Here is a 26,443-nt window from a genome sequence, read left to right on the forward strand (position 1 = left end):
CCCGGAACAGGCTTTGTGTACGATGGTTGTTGTCACACTGACACCTAATGGCAGATATAAACTCGAGTATTACGGCTCATTTCGCAGGGGTCTGTTTTTACCCTGTGTTGGAAAAATTCCTTCAAATTACAGAAAATAAGTGAGCTTAGAAAATGGAATTCACCTGAATGCGGTTAAACTCTGGGAAGGCAGTGCTGGAAATGCAACACCAGACAGGAGAAGCTGAGGGCACAGTGCGATGGACGAGGGGCTGCAGCACGGGACTCGGATGCTGCTGAAAGGATGGGCAGCCTCTTACAGAGAGTTCATACATGCCCCAAAGGAAAACAAAAGCACTTAAGGCTAAAATGAACTGGCCAGACTCATCCAGTAAGTTGGTGGTGGCTGATAAGGTCTAATTTTACCCAGTCCCTCACCTGCGGTGTTGTTTCTGATCCCAGTAAGTGGGCAGCAAAGCTCTCAAACACACAAGGGAATAGGTTGGGATGGTATACTTGATAATAATATATGAAAATAAGACACTGACTAATGCTCATGCTTCCTTCAGGAATTACTGAGGAAATCGGAATTCTTTCTGGAATGTTTTACTGTTAAAATTCTGCTTATTACAGTGATCAGAGTGGAATGCTGTGGTCCTAATTCTTCCCTTACATACCTAAGAGAAGACAGCAGCATAGTCAGCAGGACAATCTGGGCTTACAGTGCAGCAGACTAGGCTCCATAGCCACGGCTGTGAGCTAAACATCTTGCCATTCGGTAGCTAAAAGCAAAGGCCTAAGGTAAGCACTTTGTAGCTGTTTTTCGTTGGCCACAACACATCCTATGTAGTAAAATAAATAATTAATTGTAGCCATAATCTTTCATCTGGTTAATAAAAGTTTGCATTATTTATGCAGAGGTGTGGTGAAATGTAGCAATGAACTTCAAATGATGATTCAGAAGTTTAGACTGGGTCCCAAATCCTTCCTCCTCTGAGTTATGTGGTGCACTCAGAGGGTGAGCTCAGGTAAGGTTCCTGATGATGCATGAGCAGCAATGCTTCCAGCTGACACAAGATCAAGTCCTGGGCTCATTCTGCAAAGTCTCTGGGATGGCCACAGAATCTGCTCTGCAGGATACCTGAGGAGGATTTTCAGTAGTAAGCAAAGGAAATGACTAAATTTAGCAGAGGTATATAAGTAATCATAGTAAGATGTAACAGAAAGTACATTATATCAAGCAAAAAATATAAGCTAAGAGTTGCTATGAAACAATGTTGTATCTTGGAGAAAAATGGAAATCATAGATAGGTTTTTAATACAATTCTACTGGAAAGAATATTGTCTTCCACATTCTTTTACAGTAAAAGTTATAAAACTATCAGTTAAGTGGTTAATCCATGGGATCTAATTTATGTGAGAACTATACCCTGACTTTTTACTGATCTTGTGGTATGTAGGGACTCAAAGCTGCTCTCAGAGCCACGAGGGCTGAAGGGTAGCAAGAAAGTCCTTGTAGCTCCTGCCACTGGTTCCTCACAAGAAGTCAGGCTGAGCTCTGAGCACCATCCGGACAGGGTCGGTGGAGTCAGGCACAGCAAGCCTCAGTGCTGAAATCAAACACAGCCTCGCAGACACACTTTAAATACAGGCAAGGGTGTGTGTGGGGGAAGCTGTGCCCTCCCAGAGGGCAGAGGAGAAGCAGGGACAGGGGTGCTGGGGAGCCAGAGCTTCAGGGGAAGGTGTGTATTGCAGCCGGGCCCTGGGCTGGGAGGGGAGGAGGCAGAAATCAAGTGGCTGTTGCACCTTGGGTTATCATAAAGATGAAAAGGTGGGACACTGGCAGTGCATCTGTAGTAACTAATTATAATGATCAACATACATGCTTATAAGCTATTATTAATCACATCTTTTCATTATATTATAATATTTTGCCATTTCATAACGTCAGCATTGCAGAAATAACCGATGCTGCCTCAAAATCTATTTTTAGGACTGAAATTTACAGTTTGAAATCTAGCATGATGCAGGACCTTTGGCGTCTTGAATGGTGTGGAAAATATTATAGAAGGGCAGATATTACTCCTGTATGAGTTCAGAAGTTGCAGCAGTTTTATGGCACTGAGATTTAAAGTAAAAAGATTGGTGCAGACCAATAGGACGAGTATTGCAAAAGATATTTTAAACAGCTGAAATGACATACAGAGTGTATGTTGAGGGAAGGAAAAAAGTCACTAAATCTGGACGTACTTATTGCCTTGTATTAGGCACTGTTGATCAGTTTTTCACCAAGGCTTTTTCTTAAACAGCTTACTCTTCTGGCCAAGTTTGGCATGTTAGAAAGTGCAAGACTGACAACAGCGATGGGTGCAAAGCTTACTCTCGGGCCCCACTGAGCTTTTCCGTATGGCTTTCACCAGTGACATCCTGATTAGAATGTCACCAGCCCTGAGACAGGATTTTAACAGGGAGCTTGGCTTTGTTAGGCTGAATGCATTTAACAAGAACTAACATCAGGTCATCAAACACCTTTGCTTTTGTTGCGGGAGTTTTTCAGGGGTGAACTGTCAAGCAGTCTCTTGTGCAGCATTCTTTGGAGGAAAACAGCCTCAACCTCTGATTTTGCCGCAGGCAATTCCATGGTATCCCCAGTTAAGGGCCTGTGGTGTGGCTGGGGAGTGTAGTGAAAGAGGAGGCGACAAATAAATAGTCCTTCTATTTTTTTTTGCTTGTTTGCTTAATCAGAAACCAGATGTGCAAAGATTCTCTTATTTATGAGTGCGTCCTTCTGAGCACAGGAATCACATTCCCCTGATGTTGACTATGCTGTATCTGATCACCGCTTCTAAAACTCACCCACACAGGGAATATTTGATGATAATTCTTCAGTAGATGATTATAAAAAGATTTAATGTTGAATTATCATAATCGAACATTAAATTGACACCTCGCATCAACCCATCATTATGCCTCTTTTCCAATTCCTCTGCTGTCATGCCACTGATGTGATGAATTGCAGCCTGTCACATCACGTTACGTTACGCAGAACAAACAGGACAAAACACATACCAGCTGCCATGCAAATATGTGTTTGCCAACTCTTTTCGGTGCACAGAAATGCAATCGGTGAATTCCCTATCAGAAAAATAGAGGCTCAAGGATGGCTCTAGGGTGTGCGAGACAAACATGCCTCTGACACACCGTGAACGCACAGATACCCAGCTCTCAGCCAGCCACAGCCATTACAAAAGTGCATCCTCCTGTGATTATTTCTTGTTCTTTCAGAAAAAAAGCAGCAGCAAATTCTGTGGCTGCTGGTGTCATGAAACAAAATATAAATATGTAATAACTAATCCAGTGCTTGTGTTCAGATTTGGAGCTATTTTTATGACTGGCCAGATTTTGGCTGTGTATGTGTAAATATAACACCCACTTAGGTACACACACACGTGCATAGTAGGAGACGTGTGAATATACATTATGTGGCTTTTAACTGCAGTCTTTTAGCCTGCATGTGGGCCTTTTGAAGCTAATGGGAGATTTACCAGGGGCTTTTTCACAGAGCTGTAGGCAAGACTGGAATCCAGAACATATGAATATTATATTATAATGATACAGTATAAATCATCCAGTTTGACCTACAGTAAATTAGAGGCCATTAAATTTCATCCAGGTATCCTACACCAAGCCAGAAAAACTTGTGTTTGACTAATGCATGAATTGTATTTGGCTAAAACCTATTTCCCAGAAAGGTATTCATTTAGTCTCCATGCAAAGACACCTTCCATGCATCAATTTCTTTGATAGTTTGTTTCAACAGTTATTTTAACTATGTGTGGTTTTTATTTAAATTGACTCCAGTCTATGGAGTTAGTGCTGAGAAGTCTAATTCCAACTTAATTTCCTAGCTATAATGTCAAATTTTACTGCTGACAGACATTACAAAATATGAGGATCATTAAAATGAAAATATTAAGGAGAATAGTGTCTTCATTTCAGGCATATAGTGGTGCTTTTTAAATCAGGTTCCGTAGTGAGCAAAAATATGGCACAGTAAGGAAAGGAAAAATTGGAATGCCATGATTATTCTAAAGCTTGACACAAAACTATAAATCTCTTTCAAGTGAAGATATACAGATATTTGTGTAGGCCTCTGCAGCTAAGCAAACTAGCTAGGCTTTGATGTACTTATAATTATTAGGGGCTGTGGATTATGTCTTTAGGCAAAGCTGTCTAGCAGTGGAAAGGTATAGATCAAAACTGACATCATGACACAAGTAAGCGGAGAGGTGAGATGAGGTGGAGCATCAAAAATAGTTTGGCATTACTACAGACCTTAAGTAAAACAAACGACTCCACTTCTAGAAAAGAACACATGGAGGGGAGCACTTAGCGCCCGTAACCTCTCGATGGAGTAAACTCCTCACTACTAGTGGGAAAATTAGAAACTTGATTAAGAAAAAGCTAAACATCAGAATAAAGACAATCCAGCAGATACACTTAGTTATATGGGAACATATTGTTGCACTCCCAAGGAAGCAGGTGTGCCAGGCTATGCACTCAGAGCTACCACTGCAGCAGGCTTCCATGCCGTAAGTGCTGGGTGCCACCAGCTCCCTTTGAAACCAGAGGACTCAAGCAACCTATATCAAGTAAGGCATCCTTGATATGGACACAATATCTGGGTAAGAGCCACACCAGGCTCTTTGTAATTTTTTCTGTAGAGAGCAGGAGTTCTGGTGGTGCCAGGCCTACACATGAGCTTGCTATTGCTAAAACCCCCATTCAAAGTCCACTAGAGATGGTGGAAATATTTCCTTGTGTTTAGTGGGATCTGTATCAAATGCTGTGTGTCGCTTAATATGAGAGTGTATACATGAGCACAGTTAAATCATTTCAAATTATTATGGCTCTTCAAAGACACTCATCTTGTGTGGCACAAAATTTAGAAAGTGCTTGTGGAAACTGATTTCTTCCCATAGGTGAACTGCCAATCATACTTGAAAAACATTTTTCATTAAAAATGTTGATCTGTCCCTCTGAGGAAAAAGTCACGTTATTAGAAAAATAAAGGCAAAGGATTTGATCGCAGAGGTTTTGATTGACTTAAACTGAAAATATAAATAAACAAATAGGAGATCTAATATTTACACTGAAGGAAGTAGAGCTCAAAAAAAAAGTAGCATGAGCAGGTGTCCCCTGAGTCTTTCCAGATCATAGTTCATCTGTGCATTGTATAGTACCTTTTAAGGATATCATAAACATGTTACACAGTGAAATAACAATCATGGTATGCAACAAAAGGTTAAGATTCTCAGATAACTTGAAACTTGATAGCAAGGGAAAGATGAGTGTACCAACAAAAAGTAGGAAATGAAGAAGGCTTTGTCATCAGCATCAGAGAAGGCATATGAGGGTAAGAAAGAAGTCTATTGCTTGATAGATGAAAGGAGTCACCAGGGATCAGAAGAGGAACAAATGTTATCAACTAGGCTAATGCAGGGGCAGAGAAGGTTACAGAAACAGAGGGACAATTCTAAACATGGACTTGAAATGCAAGCAGGCTTGCCAGGACTGTCAGAAATAGGGGAAGAGATGACTAAATTACAAGTGATTTGGAGGCAGCAGACTGTATGCAAGACCAGACTGGTATCTCCGACACACTGTATGGAAGACAAAACACCATAGCATGTGTCATTATTAATTATCACAAATAACATGTAAGCCTTTCAACATAAAATAGTTATCACAGAACTAAGAAGAAATGAAGAAGTTCTCCACTTAAGGTTCAAACTGGTGACATTCCTTGCCAGTTAGGTGAAATACTTAGGGCCTCTATATTTTAAATACCATTTCATGAATTTTGTGGGAAATTAGACCTCAGTCTCTGTGAGAACTGATAAGATTGCCTATCTCACTTTCAAACATTATGGAGTATTTCCAGAAATGTTTAAAATTCTGTTTTAAGTGGAAAAAAAACCTCAAGTGCTTTCATTAGATGTAACTGAACCACCAAAACATTAGTCAGTCTCATCTAGCATTTCAGAACAATGCAATTATCTCAACATCAGTGTTTTTACTAAGAGACCTCTGTTAAAAATGTTGCCTAAACATTAGCATTATTAATATTATGAATTTAATTCTCACAAGAAATACAGGGTTTCCCAATTTGCCTTTCAACTATGCAGCAGTTATCTATCTTGTCATAACATGAATCCCTTTTGGGTGAAAGCTATTGATTCGAAGGTTAAAATCATCTTGCTAGGCTCTAATGCAATTTGTTGGAAGTTGGCCTTGGGAAACTTTCTGACACTGACTACATATGCTCTTCATTGGATATTCATTGAGCAATGATGTCTGAAAGGCTGAGTTCTTCACCTCTGTGATCACTATTAGTTATGGCATTTCTTAACAGGCTGTCTATGTCAGTTCTTTGCAACTCAAGTTTTACATTAGAACCTACAGTTTACAGCATTGAAAAGACACACTCTTCCACCACGGACAATATTGTTCCAGGAGCATATACACAAGAACACATTCATAAACAGAATTAGCAACCTACAAATACTGTTAACATTGAAGAAAGTCCTCTCTGTTTTAATCAAGTTAAATGAGGTGCACACCATACGTTTTAGGCAAGCTAAGTGAGAGCTCCCTGACCTCACTAAGGAACTCATAGATCAACTACAAAAAATCTTTGGCAGAGGAACCCACAGTATATGGCCACTGGTCTGCTGACAAAATGGTAGTGAGGGAAGAGGAGGCAGCTAAGCAGTCTCTGAGATGTACAGTACCATTAGTCCAATCTTCTTATGCCTCAAGATGTATTTTCACAGGCTGTCAAACATAAAATCTTATAAGAATAATTTTCAGTATAAGATTTTAATCAGTTGAACAAAATATCCAATTCTGCCAAAACCATAGCAGCAAGCTCAATTTTGCTCAGCAATATTCTCACCAAACTACTATGCTCTGAAGGTCTACAGGTGTTTTTACCACATACACCTAGACACTCTTAGCTTTGACAGTGGCTTCTTCAAAACAGTGTATAGCAAACTGCAATCACGTGATGAATGGAGAATAGCTAAAATTAAGAAAATTTTAAAACAATCCATCTATTCTTAGTTTTATCTTGATGCAAATCTTGATATATGCAAACAACCCACCAATGATTATAGAACTCTGGATGACATCTATAAATTTCAGCTGAAATGATATTGTCGTTCCACATTATACGTAGGAGCTTGAAACTTTTCCAGAAGTCCAAGTTTGAAATATATTAGGTTTGAAGTAAGCCCTGTCCACAGAAATATCCTGACAAATTAGACATATCTGGGGCAAGATGGAGCACTCTCAAGGGCTTGGGAAGCAGCCAGGATCACTGACTCATGTTATTTTCTAGTACTGTTGAGCTGAATTTTGGTCATGGCCTAGCTCAGGAAACATCATCAGAAGTTGATAGATGAGAACAGTTCACATTTGTACTATTTAGGACCAAATATTATATTGTAATATATATATATGAAACATACTGTAGAGAGGGCAGATATTATCTAGGGGGTTATTCAGTATAACTTGCGATCAATAGCAATGATTGCACCTTATTCCCTCTGTTTGCTTAGGTTGTTGCCTTCTTGAGAAGCCTAAAGTGGGTGCTCAATAAATTTGGGATTTGATCTGGGAAGTGTGACCACTCACAAACTGAGTGGCTGAAAGCTTCAGAGAGCAGGGACTAGATGAAGAGGACTGGGTTTAGGAGACAGTTTGGGGCAGGAATGTGTTTGAATTAGCAGTTTAAAACTTCTGGCTATGGCATGAGCTTCTCTCCCTCTCAAAATGTTAGAGAACTACAGTAATTTTTTTAAAAAAGCACTCGTTATCTTTTGTTTTCACTGGGTCCGCAAAGTTCATGCCTCTTAATGACACCTTCCTTGCTAACAACAGTTTATGAAATAAAAACATCATCAAGAAAAGACGCTGGAATAACGATAAGACAAAACCTGTGGGTAAGATTTCACGTGATTAAGGTGAGATCCAATCTGCAGTGAAATGAACTCATGGATGATTACTGTTTATTTTCATATAAAATGAATTGGATGCAAATTCATTACTGTTTATAAACTCAATCTCAGTGACAGTTTGTCCCTGGGGCATCGAAAAGTATTTTAAATCATTCTAATAGCTAATTATTCAGCAAATGAGGGCACTTTAAACACTTTATCATATAAAATGACTTTAATAATTTATGCTTATGGGGCATTACAGAGCTAACTGTAGGACTGCTCTGAAGGAGGGGAAAGTTGCGTACCTGCATGTTTATAACTGAATTGTAGTAACGCATATATTACATATGATATGCAATTTGTGAGCAATCTGATATACATGTGTGAGCACCTCAGGTTTCTTCCCTATCCCTCTCTTTGCATATATGTCTATAACACTACATAAGGCTCTCAGTAAACTTAAAAACTTCAGGAATCTAGTAATAGGGTAAGTTTGCAGGAAATTAAATGAAGACACAGACTGAAGCTTAAATTTTCTGGATTAAGTGTAAGAATCTTAGGTATCTTAGTTGTATTAGGTGCAGAGGACAACTACCTAAGAAGTAAGAGAAGAGAAAGCAAGGGAAATGTAACTGTACACTATAAAGAGTGCCCAGTAACTGATGACCTAAATAAATGTTGGTTTTGGCAATTCTAGTGATGAAAGGGCTTGCCCAACAGCCCAGATGTGGTGTAAAAAATGCTTAAAGTGACTTAAGCTTGAAAATGAAAGACTTTTTCTGAAGAAAAGAGTTCAGGACAGGCACTGCTTAATTTCTACTATGCTGGAGAGAGAAGGAGGTGATCCTGTACGCATAGACTCTAAAGCCATGGATTTATGCAATGTAGAGAAATAGCTACATAAATGCACATACCATTTCTGTATATTTGAATGGCATTTGCTTGTATGCTCTGGGTAAACACCAAGATGTACAGTTCTAGAAGAATTCTATGCTACTCAAGATCTGAAAGATTTTTTGACTGCTGAGTTTTAATCATATTTTACTTCTTGGCATGGGACAAGGACAAAAGCTCAGTGATTTCCTCATAATATTCAAAGATGCAGTAGAATAAGCAAACCAGCACTGCATATTTTATACAATCATTTTGTGGTTTGTTTTTTTTTATTTTTGTCTACTTTTTCTGCTGGAGGTCAGCTAACAAGACTTAGACACTTTCTGCTTGGTTTGTGCTATGGGCATGAAATCAAAACGGGCTACATATTTGCATACATCTCTTCACGACAATTCGGAGGAAACATAAGGAGAATGTGCATGAGTTATGAGTTCCCCTGCATGAAAAGTTGTCTTTGTTGGAGCTATTAGTCTGACTCTGCAATTTTTGCATCAGTATTCCTTATTGAATGGCAAGAATCCCACTGCATGCAAAGCTGTTACTTTAAAGCCACGATCTGAGCCTGTGCTCACGTCAGTAAATGCTTCGTCCGAATGCTGCCAAAACATCCATGATATGACTCCAGTTATCGGCACAGTGTGTACAAGCAAATATTTAAAGTTGAATAAGATTGCCATACCTGGACTTTAACACTACTATGAATAAAACTTTTCAGATTCAGTCACTTACCTCTTGCACTCTATTCAGTTTGTACAGCCTGAACTTTACTATATAGCCACAGCATAAATCTTTTTTGCATTGACACAATCCTCACATGGGTACTGAAAGGTAAAGCCATGTTACTTTTGTAAGCCTTCCTCTTTAGTTATTAATAAAATTACTGTCTCACTTTCAAAGAAAACAATGCATTTGAAATGATAACCCTCCTACAAATATAACATGGTGTTGTACAGGACAAGTATTGATTAAAACAAAAAGGGTTTTTTAAACACCATTCATTCTTACCAGTTCTAGTAGTTATTGATTCTGCATCAATTTCATTAGCCTTTTTCTTTGCCACTTCAGCTAGTGCCAATTCACCCTTATCTAGTGCAAGGTAATGGATGTCCTTTGGAAATAAAAGAGAAAAAAAAAGAAGAGATTAATCTAAAATGAATCTCATAGGAGTAACAAAAGGGATTTTGAAAGAAAGAGGTTCTTTTATTATTTAGATCACAAACACAGATGGAACTGATGAACCTACCATTACATTTTAATTCCCCCCAATGCAAATTTATTATCTTACTTGTGCTGTTGAATGCAGCAATGAATAAAACACTGACCAATCATGCACTGCTAAAAGTGAAGCTATTGCCTCAGTGTATGAAAGAAACCAATCTGCCTGCTTTTAAGGTAACTTCTGTTGGGGCAACAAGAATTAAGAGAGGATTGATAGGAGGCAGTTCTGTGTAAACCAGATCTGAAGTACTCCAACTCTTCTGGCTGACAGCCCCTCTCTGAAGTGGGTTAAGGTTTCCACCTAGTACACAAATTCTGGGGTAATGCTCTTTTGGGACAACAGTTGCTCAATGGTTTTAACACCCACATAGGTGACACAATTCCTGAGTCATTCCTGGACCACCAGGAGCATTCCAAAAATGTTGTTGTCTAGCAATGAATAGTTGCTAATACTCAGGATCTAGTCCTTCATGTAGGGTTAAAAATCAGAGAGCTGCAGCAGGGGTGTATCATCACATGCTGAATTGCAAGGCTTTTTTACTGTGTGTTAATGTTTGAGGTGAAAACCACCTGTACTATGTACAGCACTGCCTGTGGGAGAATATATTTCTCTGACAAATTACAGCCTCAATGTCCTTGGTTTTGGCTCTTGAAGTAAAGTTTCATCCTTGACCATTAGCAAGGAGACAATTAATCCCCTTCTCCTACGGTGTCATAGATACAGGTTGCTCTGTGCATGACCTGTGACACATAAAATGAGGAAAATCCAAAAACAGCTGGCAAAGTTTATTTTCCCCACTTCTTTGCTGAAGATGTCATTTGGTATCCAAAGATTTAAGCCTTTCCTGGCCATTGTTCTGCAATCTATCTGCATGCAGGAATTTAAAGGGAAAAGGAGTATTTGATGGAAATATTGACTTCTGCATACCATAAAAGCAACTATATTCCCACTAATGCATAATATCTCAGGTGAAACTGTCCTTCTCAGTATGAGTTTACTGTCACCCTCATCATTATGATAGAAAGTCTTACAAGAAAAGGTGACTTTATTCTAGAAAGAGAAGTTAGATGAAAAATGTGACAGTAATAGTGTTAGGAGAAAAAGATGCTGCTTTTATTATCCCCTTATTTAATAATAATAGTAATAAGTAAGAAACTGAGAATATGATGAAAACCGAGACTAATTATGAAGGAAAACATGGTACTGCCTTGCAGGATCCCAACAGGAGACAGCAACGTTTTCTAATTACAGACACAGGTGTGACTTAAAATATGTGCAAGTGTCTTGGAGCAAAGTAATGAGTTACGAACTTGTGGCGAACTCTGTACTTCCTCTCTTTGTAGGTCTAACATGGTTGTCAGGAGAAAAGGGCCTGAGTAGCAAGGTATGATTTCTATGAAGATTAAACAGTAGATATTGTCAGCTTATTTAGATAACAATAGAAAACCTAAGGGCTCTTGAACAAGTCTGAACTTAGAGAGATTTGAATGTATAGGCAGATTGTGTTCATTAATTTAAAATACATTCTGACTATGCTTAATGACTGTCTTTTTGTAGTTTAAACTAAGAGAAGTATTGTATACTTCCATGCACTTTTAAATAACAAACTTGGGGAGGGGATGGAAACTACTTCAGAAAATGACAAAGATCTTTCAGTTCAGAGGTGGTACATGCTGTTTATATCAGAATATCTGTTATTTTCAGATCTCCTTTTTGCCTGTGTTTTCTGTTTTGAGTGAATAAATGTAAAGATGCGGCATATCCATAACAGTGACCTTTTAAGAAATAAGGACAAACATCAGAAGGCTGTAAGTGGCTTTCCTCATGGTTTGTTAAGTTGCTGTCATAAAGAATAATTAAAAAGAACCCCCTCATCTCTATCTCTAAACAAGTTCTAGAAAGAAAAGATTACAGATATAAAACCTCCCAGTTAGACGATTTCAGATCAAATTTAGGTGTTCTTCATTCAAATAAGCGAGAAAATTTTTTTTTTCCTAAGAATTTATAACTCTCTGAGTAAAACGAATAAAACTAGAAAATAAAAAGAAAGCAGCAGCACTGGATAACAGGGTCCCTTAAAGAACAACAGAAAAAAATTAATTTAGTTGAATATTCATTACAGATTTTTCCACACAATTATCTAAGAATTTATCATTCCAAAGATCCCATCCCTCTCAAAAACAATGGTGACAATAACAACAATTTCCAGCTGCTTGTCAGCAGTTTGCTGAAAGGCCTGTGTTTTACCATTTAACAGTTTGATTACTTTTCGGACTACTTCCTTTTTGCTCTCATCTTTGTGACTCACAGAGCTGGCCCTTGGTGAGCAAAAGTAATTTGAAACACTGATGTGCATTTGTCTATAGGATATTTCTGGGCAAAATTCCAACGTTTCTTCGAAACATGCACTTTCCTCATCAGTGTATCACCCAAGATCTGACAGTTTTATTAAAGTGTCTTTTCCTTGCATTTTTTGCTACCTTTGGTACGTCGGATGGCCTTTTGAATTTTCAGCAGCTGAGAGCTGGAGCGTACTACAAAAGGATTTCAAGCTAACAACCCTTCTAATGCTTGATCTTTTCTGTCACAGATTGGATCAGTCACTGTCCAATAAATGTAGCTGTTGTTCATAATACTATGTCCTTTTCAGTTTTATTTTTTTATTGAACTTTGTAGGAGATGATAATAATTGATGGACTTAGATGTGACGTGAGGGTAAAGCTTATGGAGAGCCACAGCAGTGTACGTGTGTTTTGTTATGGCATCATACTAGTGACGCTATAGCTATCAGACTAACTTTAAAGCCTTTTTGGTGTTTTTTTCTTTTTAATTTCTCTGACAGAAATTAGCCCTCAGATAGCGTTCTTTCAAACTTCTTTGCAACCTCAAAAACAAATAACAGGAATGCTGCAGAGCCCTGTTTGGTGAAAGAGATACTTGAGATAAATACTCCAAGACGTAGGATGCTTCCTTAGAAGTCTCAGAATATGGGTATTCAACATTTGAAAACTCCTGAGCCTCTGTTCTATCTGCTCCTCTCTATCTTTTCCTTTTTCGTTCCTTCTCTGTTGCCCTTTAATAAACATTTTTCTTTCTCATTTTGCTTATGTCAGCAGATATCTTTCTTTAGTCTATTTCTTCTTGAAATTCCATTAAATTCACTGGGAATAAGGTGATGTGACTCCTAGAGCCATCTGAGGTTTTCTAAATGGATTTGGACGGTCTGTAAAACAACAGTATAGGTATTTGTACTGCACATAATTGTATATGTTTTAAATACAGGTGAGGTCAAGTTGTATGTTATTAATTGCATTTTGAAGCACATAAACAACGTGTAGAAATTATTAAGTGCTAAGCAGAAGTGAAGTATGCACAAACCTTCTTAGAAATAGCATCATTATACTAATACCTAGAAGGACTGTAAGCTTTCTGGGAACAAGTTGTCTAATTTTCACAAGGTATTTAGTGCAATGAAGCCCAATTCCCTAGAAATTACTGTGGCAGAAACAAATACTTTTATGACCTATTCACCTTCAAACTTCTTGAGTCCTGTACTTAGCAGTCTCGAAGTAGTGCCATTGTTAGCTTATGGTAAAGTTTGTTCATTAGTACCTTCTTTAGCAGATGAATTAGCAAAAAAGGATCCCCAGAGGATGCAGCCAGTTAACAGAGGATTCAAAGAGGCAGATGTGTATGCTGCTTGTTGCATAATTTAGGGGAAACTATGAGGAATCTCAAAGCAGGACGAGGACAATATGGAACTGGTTTTGATCTCACAGTAATGTAAGCAAGGAGGAACTACATGGAAATATATATTTATGTTTAAGAGCCTTGATGAGATGGGAAATGGAGAGTAGGTGTTGAGAGAGGCAAAGGAAAATAAAGAAGAGTAGGAAAGGATGGAGCTAATTTCTCTGTGAATATTGAAACTCCTCTTGAAGAAAACTGGAGAACCTTTTTGTTGAGAGGAGGACATGTTACCACTTGTGGAGCCAGGTAATAAAAGTCCCTCCCTCTTGTTAGCAGCTTTGCACCCATCTCTTGAGCCAGCACTGGTGTTCCCCACCCTGGGACAGAGGTGATCTGTCAGTTCTGGGGTCAGCAGAAGGAAGGAAAGAGAAAATGACCATGTAGGAAATGCTCTCAGCCATGTGACAGAGGGCCCTTGAGATGGCAGACCAAATGCTGGGTCATTTGTTCTGCCAGAATGGCTGGAGTTACTCATGGAGAATTTATTATCTCTGTGGTGGGAGAGCCCCCAACAAAAAGCTGTAACCTGCTGCAGACATGTTGCAGTCTGGATCTGACATGTGGCTGCAGCAGTACTTAGTTTGATTAGGTATAAAATTTGCATTGCAGAAGTTACATTCGGTAAAAAGAGAAAAGGAAAAAGGTGAGTTAAAAAGAGGAAAAATCAAGGCGAGTAAACATAAAACATGCAATGAATTTCCTAAAAGTCTGACCTTTCCTTCACATTCTTTTGATGCACACTTAGAAAAGTTTATCGCAGTATTCACATCTTTCTAATTAGATGGAACAAGCCAGATGATTAGAGCCATGAAAAAAACATCAAAAGGTTCACACAACTTTTTATATAATTAGAAGGGAATTTCATAACCCATAAAAGCAGGATTTAATTGTGTAATTTAACATACAATTTAAATATCAAGATCAAACTAGCAGGGCAAGTGACTTAATGGGATAAATGATATTAACATCTAGTGTCAAAGCTTAATTTAAACAACAGAATGTCTTCATTATGCAAAAGAGTCAAGCAAACGAATCATTCAAAGGGCTTTTTTTTTTTTTTTTTTTTCCAGCAAGCCCTTTTCCTATTGTTTCTTTGAAAACAATGAAATCAGCTGTGGAGCAGTGACATGCTGAGAGACTAGGAAAGCACGATTGGCTTTGTCCATCTGACCTCACTGTGACATTGTGGTGCAAGATCTTATAAAACAAGAGCCTCCTGCAGAGCTCACACAGAGGACCTTTTAAGAGCTGGTTAATTTTACTTTTGTAGCTAATTAAATGGGAGGGTGCAGAGGGTGCATGAAATGTAAAAACCCTTGTGTTGATGCTGCTGAGCTTTGTTGTTTTAAAAGTACCTGTAGAAGCGTTCATAATTTGTCACTTTTCACAAAACCCTAAGAGACAAACTAAGAGCATTCAGGATCCCCAGGATATGGCCAGCTCTTGTGTCCAGGACTCAGCAGTTGTACTTCTTAAAGGAACGGATTAGAAACGTATAAGCTTATTAGAGTGAAAGATGACATTCACACACATCAGGACAGATGAAGAAGGGGAAAGTTCAAAAACATATACATTAATTCCTGGAAAATAAAGAATAGCCTTTAGGCCATGCTAGGGAAAATGTCAATGACTCCAAAGATACTTAGTTCCTATTGATGAGTTTCATGATGGCAAAGGGCAAACCAGGTAGAATAGTTCTCTCTTCAGTATGTGTCTAAGGCTGCAAATGACACTGATCCATTTTAATGTGTGCAAAAGCTGACAACTAACACCCTGACAACAGCCTCTGTCTCCAGAAATTACCTACCATAAACAGGTCCCGAGCACCTATGTCAACAGCCAGCAGAAATGCTTTTTCAAATCTCTGGTACCTGCAAGAAAAAGGAGGAATGTTACTTGCTGAGGGTAATTTGGGAGCTGCATCAAATTTTGTTAGTGGGCAGATGAAGTGCTTCAACTTTCATCAAAAGTGATGCCAGAGCTTTACTGGGGAAACTTGGTATGATCATACTCAAGATTGCAGAACTTCATCGTTTAAAACCTTCAGCAAGTATTATGTTCAGTGTTGAGACCCATTAGATCTAGCTGACTCAGAAGGAAGCTGAAGGTGTGTATATCATAACAAATCAATCCTTTGAAAGATACCAGCCACAACACAGCTACTAGCCAATGCTAGCTCAACTGCATTGTGTTTTGTCCTCACAGACCCCTCATTACAGGTCTCCAAGGATGATAATACAGCTGAGTCATCCTAAACAGTCATGAATCCCCAGGTACTAAAGACGGTAGGGGTGACACTGCTTTGCCTCCTAACTCCCTTAGCCCAGTATTAGCAGACTCCTGAGAGTTTTCTGAAGATCCTATGGTGAAGAAGATTGTGTTAATGAGGTAAAACATGGAGAAAAAGAGCAAAATTCACAAGCAAAAATGACCTCTAAATGTGCTTTAGAATGTACCACCTGAATATGGCCTTCAGATGCAGTAGAGTATGAAGGGAGCAGTGTGGATGTGGAACTTACAGAATCATAGAATCATAGAATAGTTAGGGTTGGAAAGGACCTTAAGATCATCTAGTTCCAACCCCCCTGCCATAGGCAGGGACACCTCACACTAAACCATGTCACCCAAGGCTCTGTCCAACCTGGCCTTGAACACTGTCAGGGATGGAGCATTCAGAACTTCCTTGGGCAACCCATTCCAGTGCCTCACCACCCTCACAGTAAAGAACTTCTTCCTTATATTCAATCTAAACTTCCCCTGTTTGAGTTTTAACCCGTCACCACTTTCCTATCACTACAGTCCCTAATGAACTTCACCTTTACCTTTAACCCAGAAGAGCTGTATTGTGGCATGAAAACCAATACTTTAGTGGGTTGAGGGCTTGCTAAACAACAGCTCCTTCCATCTGTAATGACACAGATTGCCACCTTCTTTCTACCTAAGCCATGCACCATCTCCCGGCAATTACAGCAAACACCTCCACGGGATGGAGATACTGTGGAAGGCTGTATATATCCTCTTGTTTGCAATCCTTAGGGATTCCACAGAAGCAGCAAGAAGCAAGTCATCCTTCAGAAGCTTTCTGAGATTATATACATCATTGCGCTGGCAAACACTAACTAAAAAAGAAATTCTGCAGAACTTCTTGTGCAGAAGAAATTGGGCTAATGCCCCTCTTGTACTACATGTAGATAACCATAATGTGAGTGAGAAAGTGGTTCTATTTGTACACATTTTCTTCTACTGCATGTTTAAACTGTTTAAAAAAACCTGCAAGAATAGATTTGGTGATAATTTTTAGATATGTAAAACAACAATTTTATTTCAGTTGTGAAGTAAAATATTTATTGCACGTAGAATGACTTCTGTATTTTCCCTATTACTGCTGAAGTTTTGTCCTTTTCACCTTCTAACAATTTCAACAATAGATCACTTGTAGATGATTGATGTTGGGGAAGGAGATGACTTCCTTGACCCAGTAGGGAAAAAGCAGCATTGTGATTTCTAAGTGTTAGAAAGGTGTAGTTTATGTTTGCCCAATGAATATTGTCAGAGAGCATCATACGGATGCCAGTATTTACACAGTTCTGTACCTTGAGGGTATCTTAGGAAACAATGGGCAATGCAGTAGCTCCTCCTTAGGCCAGTGTGAACAAGAAGGAAACGTGGGCATCCTCCTTCCTCTTGGTGGGTGAAGGAGTCCGTATGATGTGCCATATTGGGATTCCAGTTTCCAGCCAAAGCCTAAGCATTTTTCTTCCTCCCTCTTGCTACAGTCTTATCACTCTCTCCTCTTCTACCTCACACTTGGAATGATTCAGCAGATTCTGAGATAGAGCTGGTGAGGACTTTTCCTCAAGAAATAACATTTGTGACAAGAAGGCACAATATGTTAGCTTAGGTAGAAAAGGAAATGCACTTTCCAAATGAGGTTCCTAAGAGCTGGAGTGGGGAGTCCTTTCCTCCCTAAAGCTAATCTTCCTGCTGTGTCTTCCAAGACTAATTTGCAGCCCTCCTCACAGAACCTGTTTAAGGGAGGGGAAGAGATGAATTAAGGTTAACCTCTTGATCACGGGGGAAGAGGCAGTGCAGGACCATTTTATCCTGCACATCTACATATCTGAAGCTTTTAAACATGCTTTCTATTAAGGATTTTCCATTAAAATACATTGTGTTGTAATGCTGCTTCTGAAGTTATGCTTTAATTAAGACAAACAAGTACATGTTAAAATATGTGTATCTCGAACAGTTATCCTGTATATCTTTTTCTGGCATATTTTTCTTTTCAATTACAGATTAAATATACATTCTTAGGCCTCAGAGGGGAAATTGGAAACCAAACAGAAACCGGCTATACAACTAGCTAAAAAGAATGTCTGCATCATTATTTTGTTTTTCCAGAGTTAATAACTATACAGACTATTTGAATGACATTTGCTTTAGCCAAGGTAAAAATGCCTGAAACCAAAAGATGTAAAGTAACTTTTTCCTTTGATTGACCTGCAGAATGGAATCATGGCCTCTGAGCTGTCATTTCTCTGCTGTTTCACAAAGATTTTGATTTTTTTCCTTTGTCAATATACATACTTCAGTCTCATTATGGCCCCTATTCATAAAACTGTGAAGTTAGCTCATTATTTTCAGATCTGTACTGAGGGGAAAAAAAAGTGGGAAAAAAAGACTATCCAAGAAATGCTCTTCACAGACCAAGAGTGCTGGAAATAACAATCGCAGATACTTCATAAATTATTATAAATGGAATTGCTTTAAAATAAGGTGGAGGTTTCAAACAAGAGTGACAAGTTTACATTGCTTAGGCGAACAGTATTAGATCAGTCAAGAATGTCCAGTTTTTCTCCAAACTAGCTTTACGAGAATGTACTCATTATTTTGAGTCTCTTTGGCAAGGAAGTTGTATTGGATTTATTCTACAGGAACAATTAGAGGGAGTTCTGTACAGCAGGAGACTGTCCTCAAGCTAATAATGTCTGTTTTATAAGCACGTTTTGTCTTGGGAACACTTCACTTACAGTTTATCAGCTTCTTAAGCAAACAACCCCCCTCCCCCTCCCAAGCAAAACACCCTCCCTCTTGTTCTTGTACTACGATTACAAGGTACAAATAATTACTTTTTAAAATGGTATCTACAGGGTACTGGTCTTGAAGTGAGTGTCTTCCCACTCCTCCCTGCACCTTGTCACTTACTGCTTGCTTCACAATAACTCCAGCAATCAAGACTTATATATCTCTTGAAAAAGAGAGATAAGAAAATCTGCCTGCAAACCATGAAGTTCAGCCACTTGTTTGGTCAAAGTGACAGCCAACAGAAATATGACCTTCAAGATTAAAACTCTCAAACTGCAATTAGCTATACAGGACAGACAGGAAAATATTACTCTGAAAGCTGTTCAGCACACAAAATACTAAGTTTAAATCCTCATATAACAAAATCCTACTGTTATTATATGCTCTTACGCAACCTTTCTACATATCCTACAAAGATTTAAGAAGATGGCTCTAAGTATGTTTACTGTATGGAAAAGGAAACTTAGGGGAAATGGGACTGATACGACAAGGGTCACGTGGGTCAAAAATGGTTGAAGCAGAGAAGAACCCAGACCTGCTGTCCATGGTGGAGTGGCAGACCTGCTGCCTGCTTGTATTTTGAGAATGTGACTTAACTGAAAAGATGTCAGGGAAGCATTTTATTTGTAAATAAAATAGATAAGTAATAACGAAATACGACATTATCTATTAACCTCAGGGAGGATATTCTTTTCACTGGCATAAATAAAAAGAAAATCAAATGTGCAGGGTATCCTCCTGTTGGATGTTCAGAAAAAAAGTTGATTTTAAACACTGTAGATCAAAACAACATGCATGGATTGCAGCCTGCAGAGAAAGGAAAATGAGTCTCCTCAGTCTTTATGAGGGGTTCTACAGATAGATCAAAAGGCAAAATTTTGTCATCTGTATTCCACAACACCTAAATTGAATGTGCTCACTTAGAGATATAAATTTTTTCAGGCTGAAAATGGTCAACTTGAAAATATTGGTAATATTTACCCATAATATTAAAATGTCTCATAAGAAGTCCAGGAACCAAGAAAAAAAAATCATGTGGAGGAAGGGGGAAGGAAAGGGAGAGAAAGCTTGTGCAAGCAAGAGAAAAATACAGTGCAGAAAAGATGGAAACATTTCTTTAGGGACTAGTTACAACCAACATGCCTTCTTAGACATGCTCATCGACCATGTAAGCATATTCTTTGTGCTGGGCTGATAAAGGAGGGCTGCAGCAGTTTTTTTCGTTGTCTTCAATAAGGGTACACAACATTTAGAAAATAATCTGCAGGGGAAGAGCTGTGGCACAAATAATATTTATAAGGCAATCCTTTTTAATGGAAGAAATTTCAGAGTCCTCCTCATCTCACAGTCCAATCAAGGATGATATGCATTCAAAAAGTGGATATCAAATATGCACTAAGCAAACAGAACAGGAAAAAATGAATATTGAAATAATTTACATGTAATCAAACTACACTGAAATTAAGTTTTAATTGTTCAGTATTCTGTGATGCATATGCAGATTTTAAAGTATTCAGAATATCAATCAAGTGTTTACTTACATCAAGCAATTGTATTTAAGCATACAAAACAGATGATGAAAATATGTTCAACCAGCTACAGCTCCCAACATTTACTGCAGGGTTTATATGATTACTTTTAATTCAGTTATTTCATTTAATATTTCAATTTAATAGCTCATTCTTTCATTCAATTTCTAGGCATCTTGCCCATTTCTTAGACACAATAATAATAATTATTCATAAAAGGAGCTGTTTCCCATAAATTCTCATATCAGCAATTTTTGGAATGGAAATGGTTTTCATACTTTTTCTTTTCCTCAAAAAATGTTATTATTTGAAATATTTTCCTTTTAAATCAGACAATATTAAAATAAAGAACAACATCTGTAAAATGATTCTGCATCCCACTTCAATGGAATTATGAGCCAGAATAATTAGAGATTATCAGGTTAAAGAATGCAAAAAGTATGTGGCTAGGTTGCTAAGTGGTTGAAGTAAATGAGGACAGATTGGTTTTCTTCCAACTGTTGAACATAACACTATTAATTTAGACATGTAGCTGTATTTCAGAATACAGCTTCAGAGCCCATTTAAAACACCTTGGTCCAGTACTTAGGGTCTTACATACTTCACATGAAAAATAATAATGTGTAACGTAGTCAGGTATAGATGGTGTAATTACAGCACATCCTTGAAATGACAACCCTGAAATTCTATTGACCTGCAAGAATATAGTCAAAAGTAATTATTCAGTAAATTCTGAAGACTTACGTTTCTATGCAACCTTTCATATATAAAATATACTACCAGTTGAAGACTTATACCCTGCATTTTATAGTGAATGCTGAAATGCCAGCAGTTTACTTAGAGTTCCTGGAAAGAAAGAAATACATCAAGATTTTAACTTCATTTAGAAAACCAAAACACTGATAGGATTTTACCCCAATGAGCTCAGTAGGACACCCTATTTTAAGTAATATAGTTGTAGAGAAAATCAGACCATTGAATGCAGCCCAAAGGCACAGAACTCTCCAAAGAACCTATCTTTCCCTCATTCCCCAAAGTGTAGGCTTGTGTATCAGAATCTCATGATTTGGAGGACTCAGTCTCAGCATTTTTGAATTCACTTCATAATCTCTTACTATATACTTGTGTAACGAACTGTCTGGAAAAATAGACTACTTCTGATACTACTGATCTCTGGCAAAAATCAGCTGATTGTGGGGTGTTAGTTCACCGCAGCTAGACTATTTCAACACCAATGTATGTGGAAAGGCATACCAAAAATTTCATGTATCACAATCAGAAATTTAAATTGTAACTGATGTCTTTAAAAAAAAACCACTCCTCCCAGCAGGGTACACTCAGCTCCCTCCCAACAGTGGTTTGAGCAAGAGGCTACATAGAGTGTTTGGTGTTACACAGTGTATGTCTCGATTGGCAGAACATACATTTGCTAAACTTTCATTATAGATTTTTGGGATGGAGATAACCTCCTGCATCCGATTTAACCCTAACTGCTTGCTGATTTCCAGAAAACTGGCAGGCATTTGCTTATTTCTGAGACTCTTATCCTCTGTAAAGTTGGTTGAGATTCATGCGTGATTCTCTTAAGTTAGTAGGGAACCAAAAGAAGAATCAGTGGGTGCATTGGTAAGTGGTGACCTCCAAGATGCTACTGGTATTATTTTGCCAACCTCCTTCTAATATGCTACTAGGTTTTTAGACTATGAGCAATTCTGAATAGGACATACAAACCTCTAATGCGGGTTCACAGCCTTGCTGCTTTCTAAGATACTCTTACACTGATGAAAGTGCTTCAGAGCACACCAAAGGCTAATGGAGAAACAGCCACCGGGTCTATATGTATGTGAGTCAAGGGGATAATCTTTTATTTTAGATGCAGAAGCTCTAAAGGTTGTCCAGGTATAACCTATACATCCCTTCAGGCCCAAATTCAGCAAAGCATTAATGTATGGGTTTATGACCTATAATTTTCTATGGGCCCTAAATATGGGCATGTTAAGTGAAGCACCGGATTTGGGGCCTGAGTGACTTGTTTAAAAAGAGATCTCTTATGGAATCTTTCAAAGGTCATACACATGCAGGTCTTGAGCACAGGTTAGTGAATAAATAAGAAAATTTGAAACAGGCACAAGGATCTCAACCCACCTAAACTTTCTGTTACTTGAGGTATGCTGTCAAATGACCTCTCTTGGAACTATAGGAAGTCCACCTATAACTTTATAGATTGTTTGGTGTAGAACTGGACTCCCTACACATCAAAGAGCACCCTCTGGTATGAAGCAAGAAAACAAACCAGCCAACCAAATTAAAAAAAATAGGAGGAAAGAAAAAGCTAATAAGGGGAGCCAGACATGATGACTCCCTGGCCAGAGAAAGCCCTTGAGGGCCGTAACCAGCTGTGAATCTTGACGACATTCCCAACACGGAAAAAAAAAATCTTACCATGGGATTCCTAGCTTCTAGGATGATATTCTGCTCCAGGAAACCTAAATGTATTCTTGTGTGAAACAGTTCAGATGAGTCTACGTTAAATATAGATGCTGATTCCCAGGACAGACTTTCTATGTTCAAAGAGAAGCTGTTCAGGCATTTTGAGTCAGATTTTCAAGTGAACCAAGTTAATTTTTGAATGCACTAGTTTAATAAGAAGGCATAATTTAAACTTTTTAAATGCATATTTAGTATGAAGTAGTCTTGATGTATGAAATGCTCTAGAAAAAGTATTAGTTTTAGCTATAAAGAAATCTATGTCATTTTTTTGTTGACCCTTGCTCACATTAAAAATAAACCAGCACTATATAGACCTGTCTTATATCTACACCAGAGAAATATTAGTTTAAGGATCCTGATTCTATGCACATTTATGCCACATGCCTCACATGTGACGTTGGTCAGCTATATTAGCCTGGGTTCTTGTAGAATGGGTCACTTGAAGAGGATGACTAGTGAGAGCAACAGCAACATTTTCCTACTGTGTGGCATAATTCTTTCATGTCCATCAAGTGCTCTGAGATTTTCAGTAGTAGGTGCTATAAAAGTCTGGATAACAGCAATGTATTACTATTATAAATTATCATTATATGCTGGTTTATTTCTTTTTAAACTGGGTTCAGTCTTCACTCTTCTTGTAATGCATACTTTGAATTTCCCACACTCTGTATTTCCTTTTTAATACTCATTTTGCCCCAAGAGAATATATGTTGTTGCCATAGCAATATTTCCCTGCCTTGCAATTTATCATAGTGGCTTTCCTTCAGGTTTCTCTAAGCTGCAAATGACACCCACCCAGCATACACAGCCTCCTCCCACCCCTGAACCTCCCCGTTCCCCCAACCTCTTACTACTTAGTAACTTCTCAACAGTCTATCTTTATCTTTAAATACAGACACACTCCAACATACTCTTCCAAAGTAGTCTGGCCTAAAACCAGGTGTTAATTAAAAATGCTGATAAGAGTCAGTGACACCTGTTGTTTCACATTTATTTTACTCAACCCTGTCTGTTAAATCCTAGCCTTTATTGCATTAATTCGCTTCTGCTTTTCTTCTTTTCCAGCTTTATCCCTCTCACTCTGGTGATCATGTAAACTTAACAGTATGTCTTGAAAGCTGGATTTTTATTGAGCAAACATATCAGCATGTCTACACATTAAAGACAGCTCTATAACAGAGGCCCAGTATCATTGCTATGGTTAAGGATGAGTTGCTGCCTCTATAATAAATCCCTATTGTATATGTGTGATATCTCTGCAATTTCAACCTGCAGCAGATGGAAATTTGGTATTAAAGTTCAGATGAACAGGCCCTTTTCCTCCTTGATTTTCCATGAGGTACAGGGCCAATTCTCTTTCATGCCTGACATTGGATAAGATGTGGGGTTTTTTAGTGCTAAGACTTCTCAGAGAAAATATATTAGCTCAATATTTTCTAAAGCAGACTGCCTAAGGATAAATATCTAATCCTAAAGTAATGGTGCAGGGCCAAATTTTGAATCACTTGTTGAGTTACAGGTCCATTAGAGTATATTTACTTTTTCTATCTAGGTTTGTCAATAGCTAATATTATTTCTTTATAACAAAATAATGCAGTGGTAATGGTCATAAAATTCCCACACATAAGAACTCCATCACAGAAAATACAGCCACAGGAGAGACAGACAAGGAATACTCCAGAAATTTGATTGTACAAATTTCAGCATATTTCTGAGGGAGCAAATGGAAAACTAATGAGCATTTAATGCTTTTTCTGCACAGCATCATGTACAAGAACATAAAATGTAAGAACAACTGTTTTCTTAGACGGAAGGTACATCTAACCTGATACCTTGGCAACAGCTAGGAACCTAGGAAAGAATACAAGAACAGGGCAAGTGTATGGTGATACTTACCTAAGGAATCTCCCAATAATTTGTGGTTCAGGGATTTGCTGAGCCAGAGGTAGTTTCTGTGAACTTCCTCTGTGAATTTCTCATCCCCGAACCTTGCTTTTGAACTCATATACAATTTTATCACCCAAAATATCCTGTGGTAAGAAGCTTCATATTTTAATTACAGGTTATGTGAAGAATCACTGTATTTTGAAACTGTGTTAGCTTCACTTGGTGACCCCTAGTTAGCAGAGGAAGCAGTGAGCAGTCATTTACTGTGCTCTTTTCCCTAATGCCCACAATTTAATAGATCTCTCAGTTGCCTCCTCTATAGGTCGAGGAGTTCTAATCTATTTAGTTATTCTTTTCACTAAAGCTGTTTCATGCCTTCAATAATTCTGGCTGCCCTTTCTAAAGCTTTTTGAGTTCTGCTGTAACCTTTTACACCAATTTCATGGCCTTCTATGATGGGGCTACAGAACTGATGGACAGGGGTAGAGCTGTTGATGTCATCTACCTGGAATTAAGCAAAGCATTCAACACTGTTCCACACGACATCCTTGTCTCTAAATTGGAGAGACATCACTTTGATGGATGGACCACTCGGTGGATAAAGAACTGGCTGGATGGCCGCTAGTAAAGAGTTGTGGTCAATGGCTCAATGTCCGGCTGGAGACCAGTAACGAGTGGTGTGCCTCAGGGATCAGTGTTGGGACTGGTCTTGTTTAACATCTTTGTCGCTGACATGGACAGTGGGATTGAGTGCGCCCTCAGCAAGTTTGCTGATGACACCAAGCTGTGTGGTTCAGTTAATACGCTGGAGGGAAGGAATGCCATCCAGAGGGACCTTGACACGCTTGTGAGGTGGGCTGATGCCAACCTCATGAAGTTTAACCATGCCCAGTGCAAGGTCCTACACCTGGGTCGGAGCAATCCCAGGCACAGCTACAGGTTGGGCAAAGAAAAGATTCAGAGCAGCCTTGTGGAGAAGGACTTGGGGGTGTTGGTTGATGAGAAAACGAACATGAGCCAGCTTCAGTGTGCGCTTGCAGCCCAGAAAGCCAACGGTATCCTGGGCTGCATCAAAAGGAGCGTGACCAGCAGGTTGAAGGAGGTGATCCTGCCCCTCTACTCTGCTCTTGTGAGACCTCACCTGGAGTATTGTGTGCAGTTCTGGTGTCCTCAACATAAAAAGGACATGGAACTGTTGGAACAAGTCCAGAGAAGGGCCACGAGGATGATCAGGGAACTGGAGCACCTCCTGTATGAAGACAGGCTGAGGAAGTTGGGGCTGTTCAGCCTGGAGAAGGGAAGGGTGCGTGGAGACCTCATAGCAGCCTTCCAGTATCTGAAGGGGGCCTATAGGGATGCTGGAGAGGGACTCTTCATTAGGGACTGTAGTCCCCAGTAGTGACAGGACAAGGGGTAATGGGTTAAAACTTAAACAGGGGAAGTTTAGATTGGATATAAGGAGGAAACTCTTTCCTGTTAGGGTGATGAGGCACTGGAATGGGTTGCCCAGGGAGGCTGTGAATGCTCCATCCTTGGCAGTGTTCAAGACCGGGTTGGACGAAGCCTTGGGTGACATGGTTTAGTGTGAGGTGTCCCTGCCCATGGCAG

General features: G+C 38.8%; 1 protein-coding gene across 3 annotated transcripts in view; it reads right to left on the reverse strand.

Annotated features, from left to right (window-relative positions):
- Positions 1-26,443, reverse strand: part of WDPCP (WD repeat containing planar cell polarity effector) — a 158,192-nt gene that overhangs the window by 32,332 nt on the left and 99,417 nt on the right. For all 3 annotated transcript variants that reach the window (XR_008974053.1, XM_057423340.1, XM_057423338.1), the window contains exons 14-15: positions 15,652-15,715; positions 9,881-9,983 (exon numbers count right to left, since the gene is read on the reverse strand). Coding sequence is in view for 2 of the 3 variants with exons in the window: in XM_057423340.1 (XP_057279323.1) it covers positions 9,881-9,983; positions 15,652-15,715 (167 nt within the window). In the remaining variant the exon portion in view is untranslated. The remainder of the gene's footprint in view (positions 1-9,880; positions 9,984-15,651; positions 15,716-26,443) is intronic.

Source organism: Pezoporus wallicus, unplaced genomic scaffold (genome assembly GCF_028554395.1).
Source record: "Pezoporus wallicus isolate ANWC-B61680 ecotype Strahan unplaced genomic scaffold, APGP_CSIRO_Pwel_v1 contig_4191, whole genome shotgun sequence".
NCBI lineage: Eukaryota > Metazoa > Chordata > Aves > Psittaciformes > Psittacidae > Pezoporus > Pezoporus wallicus.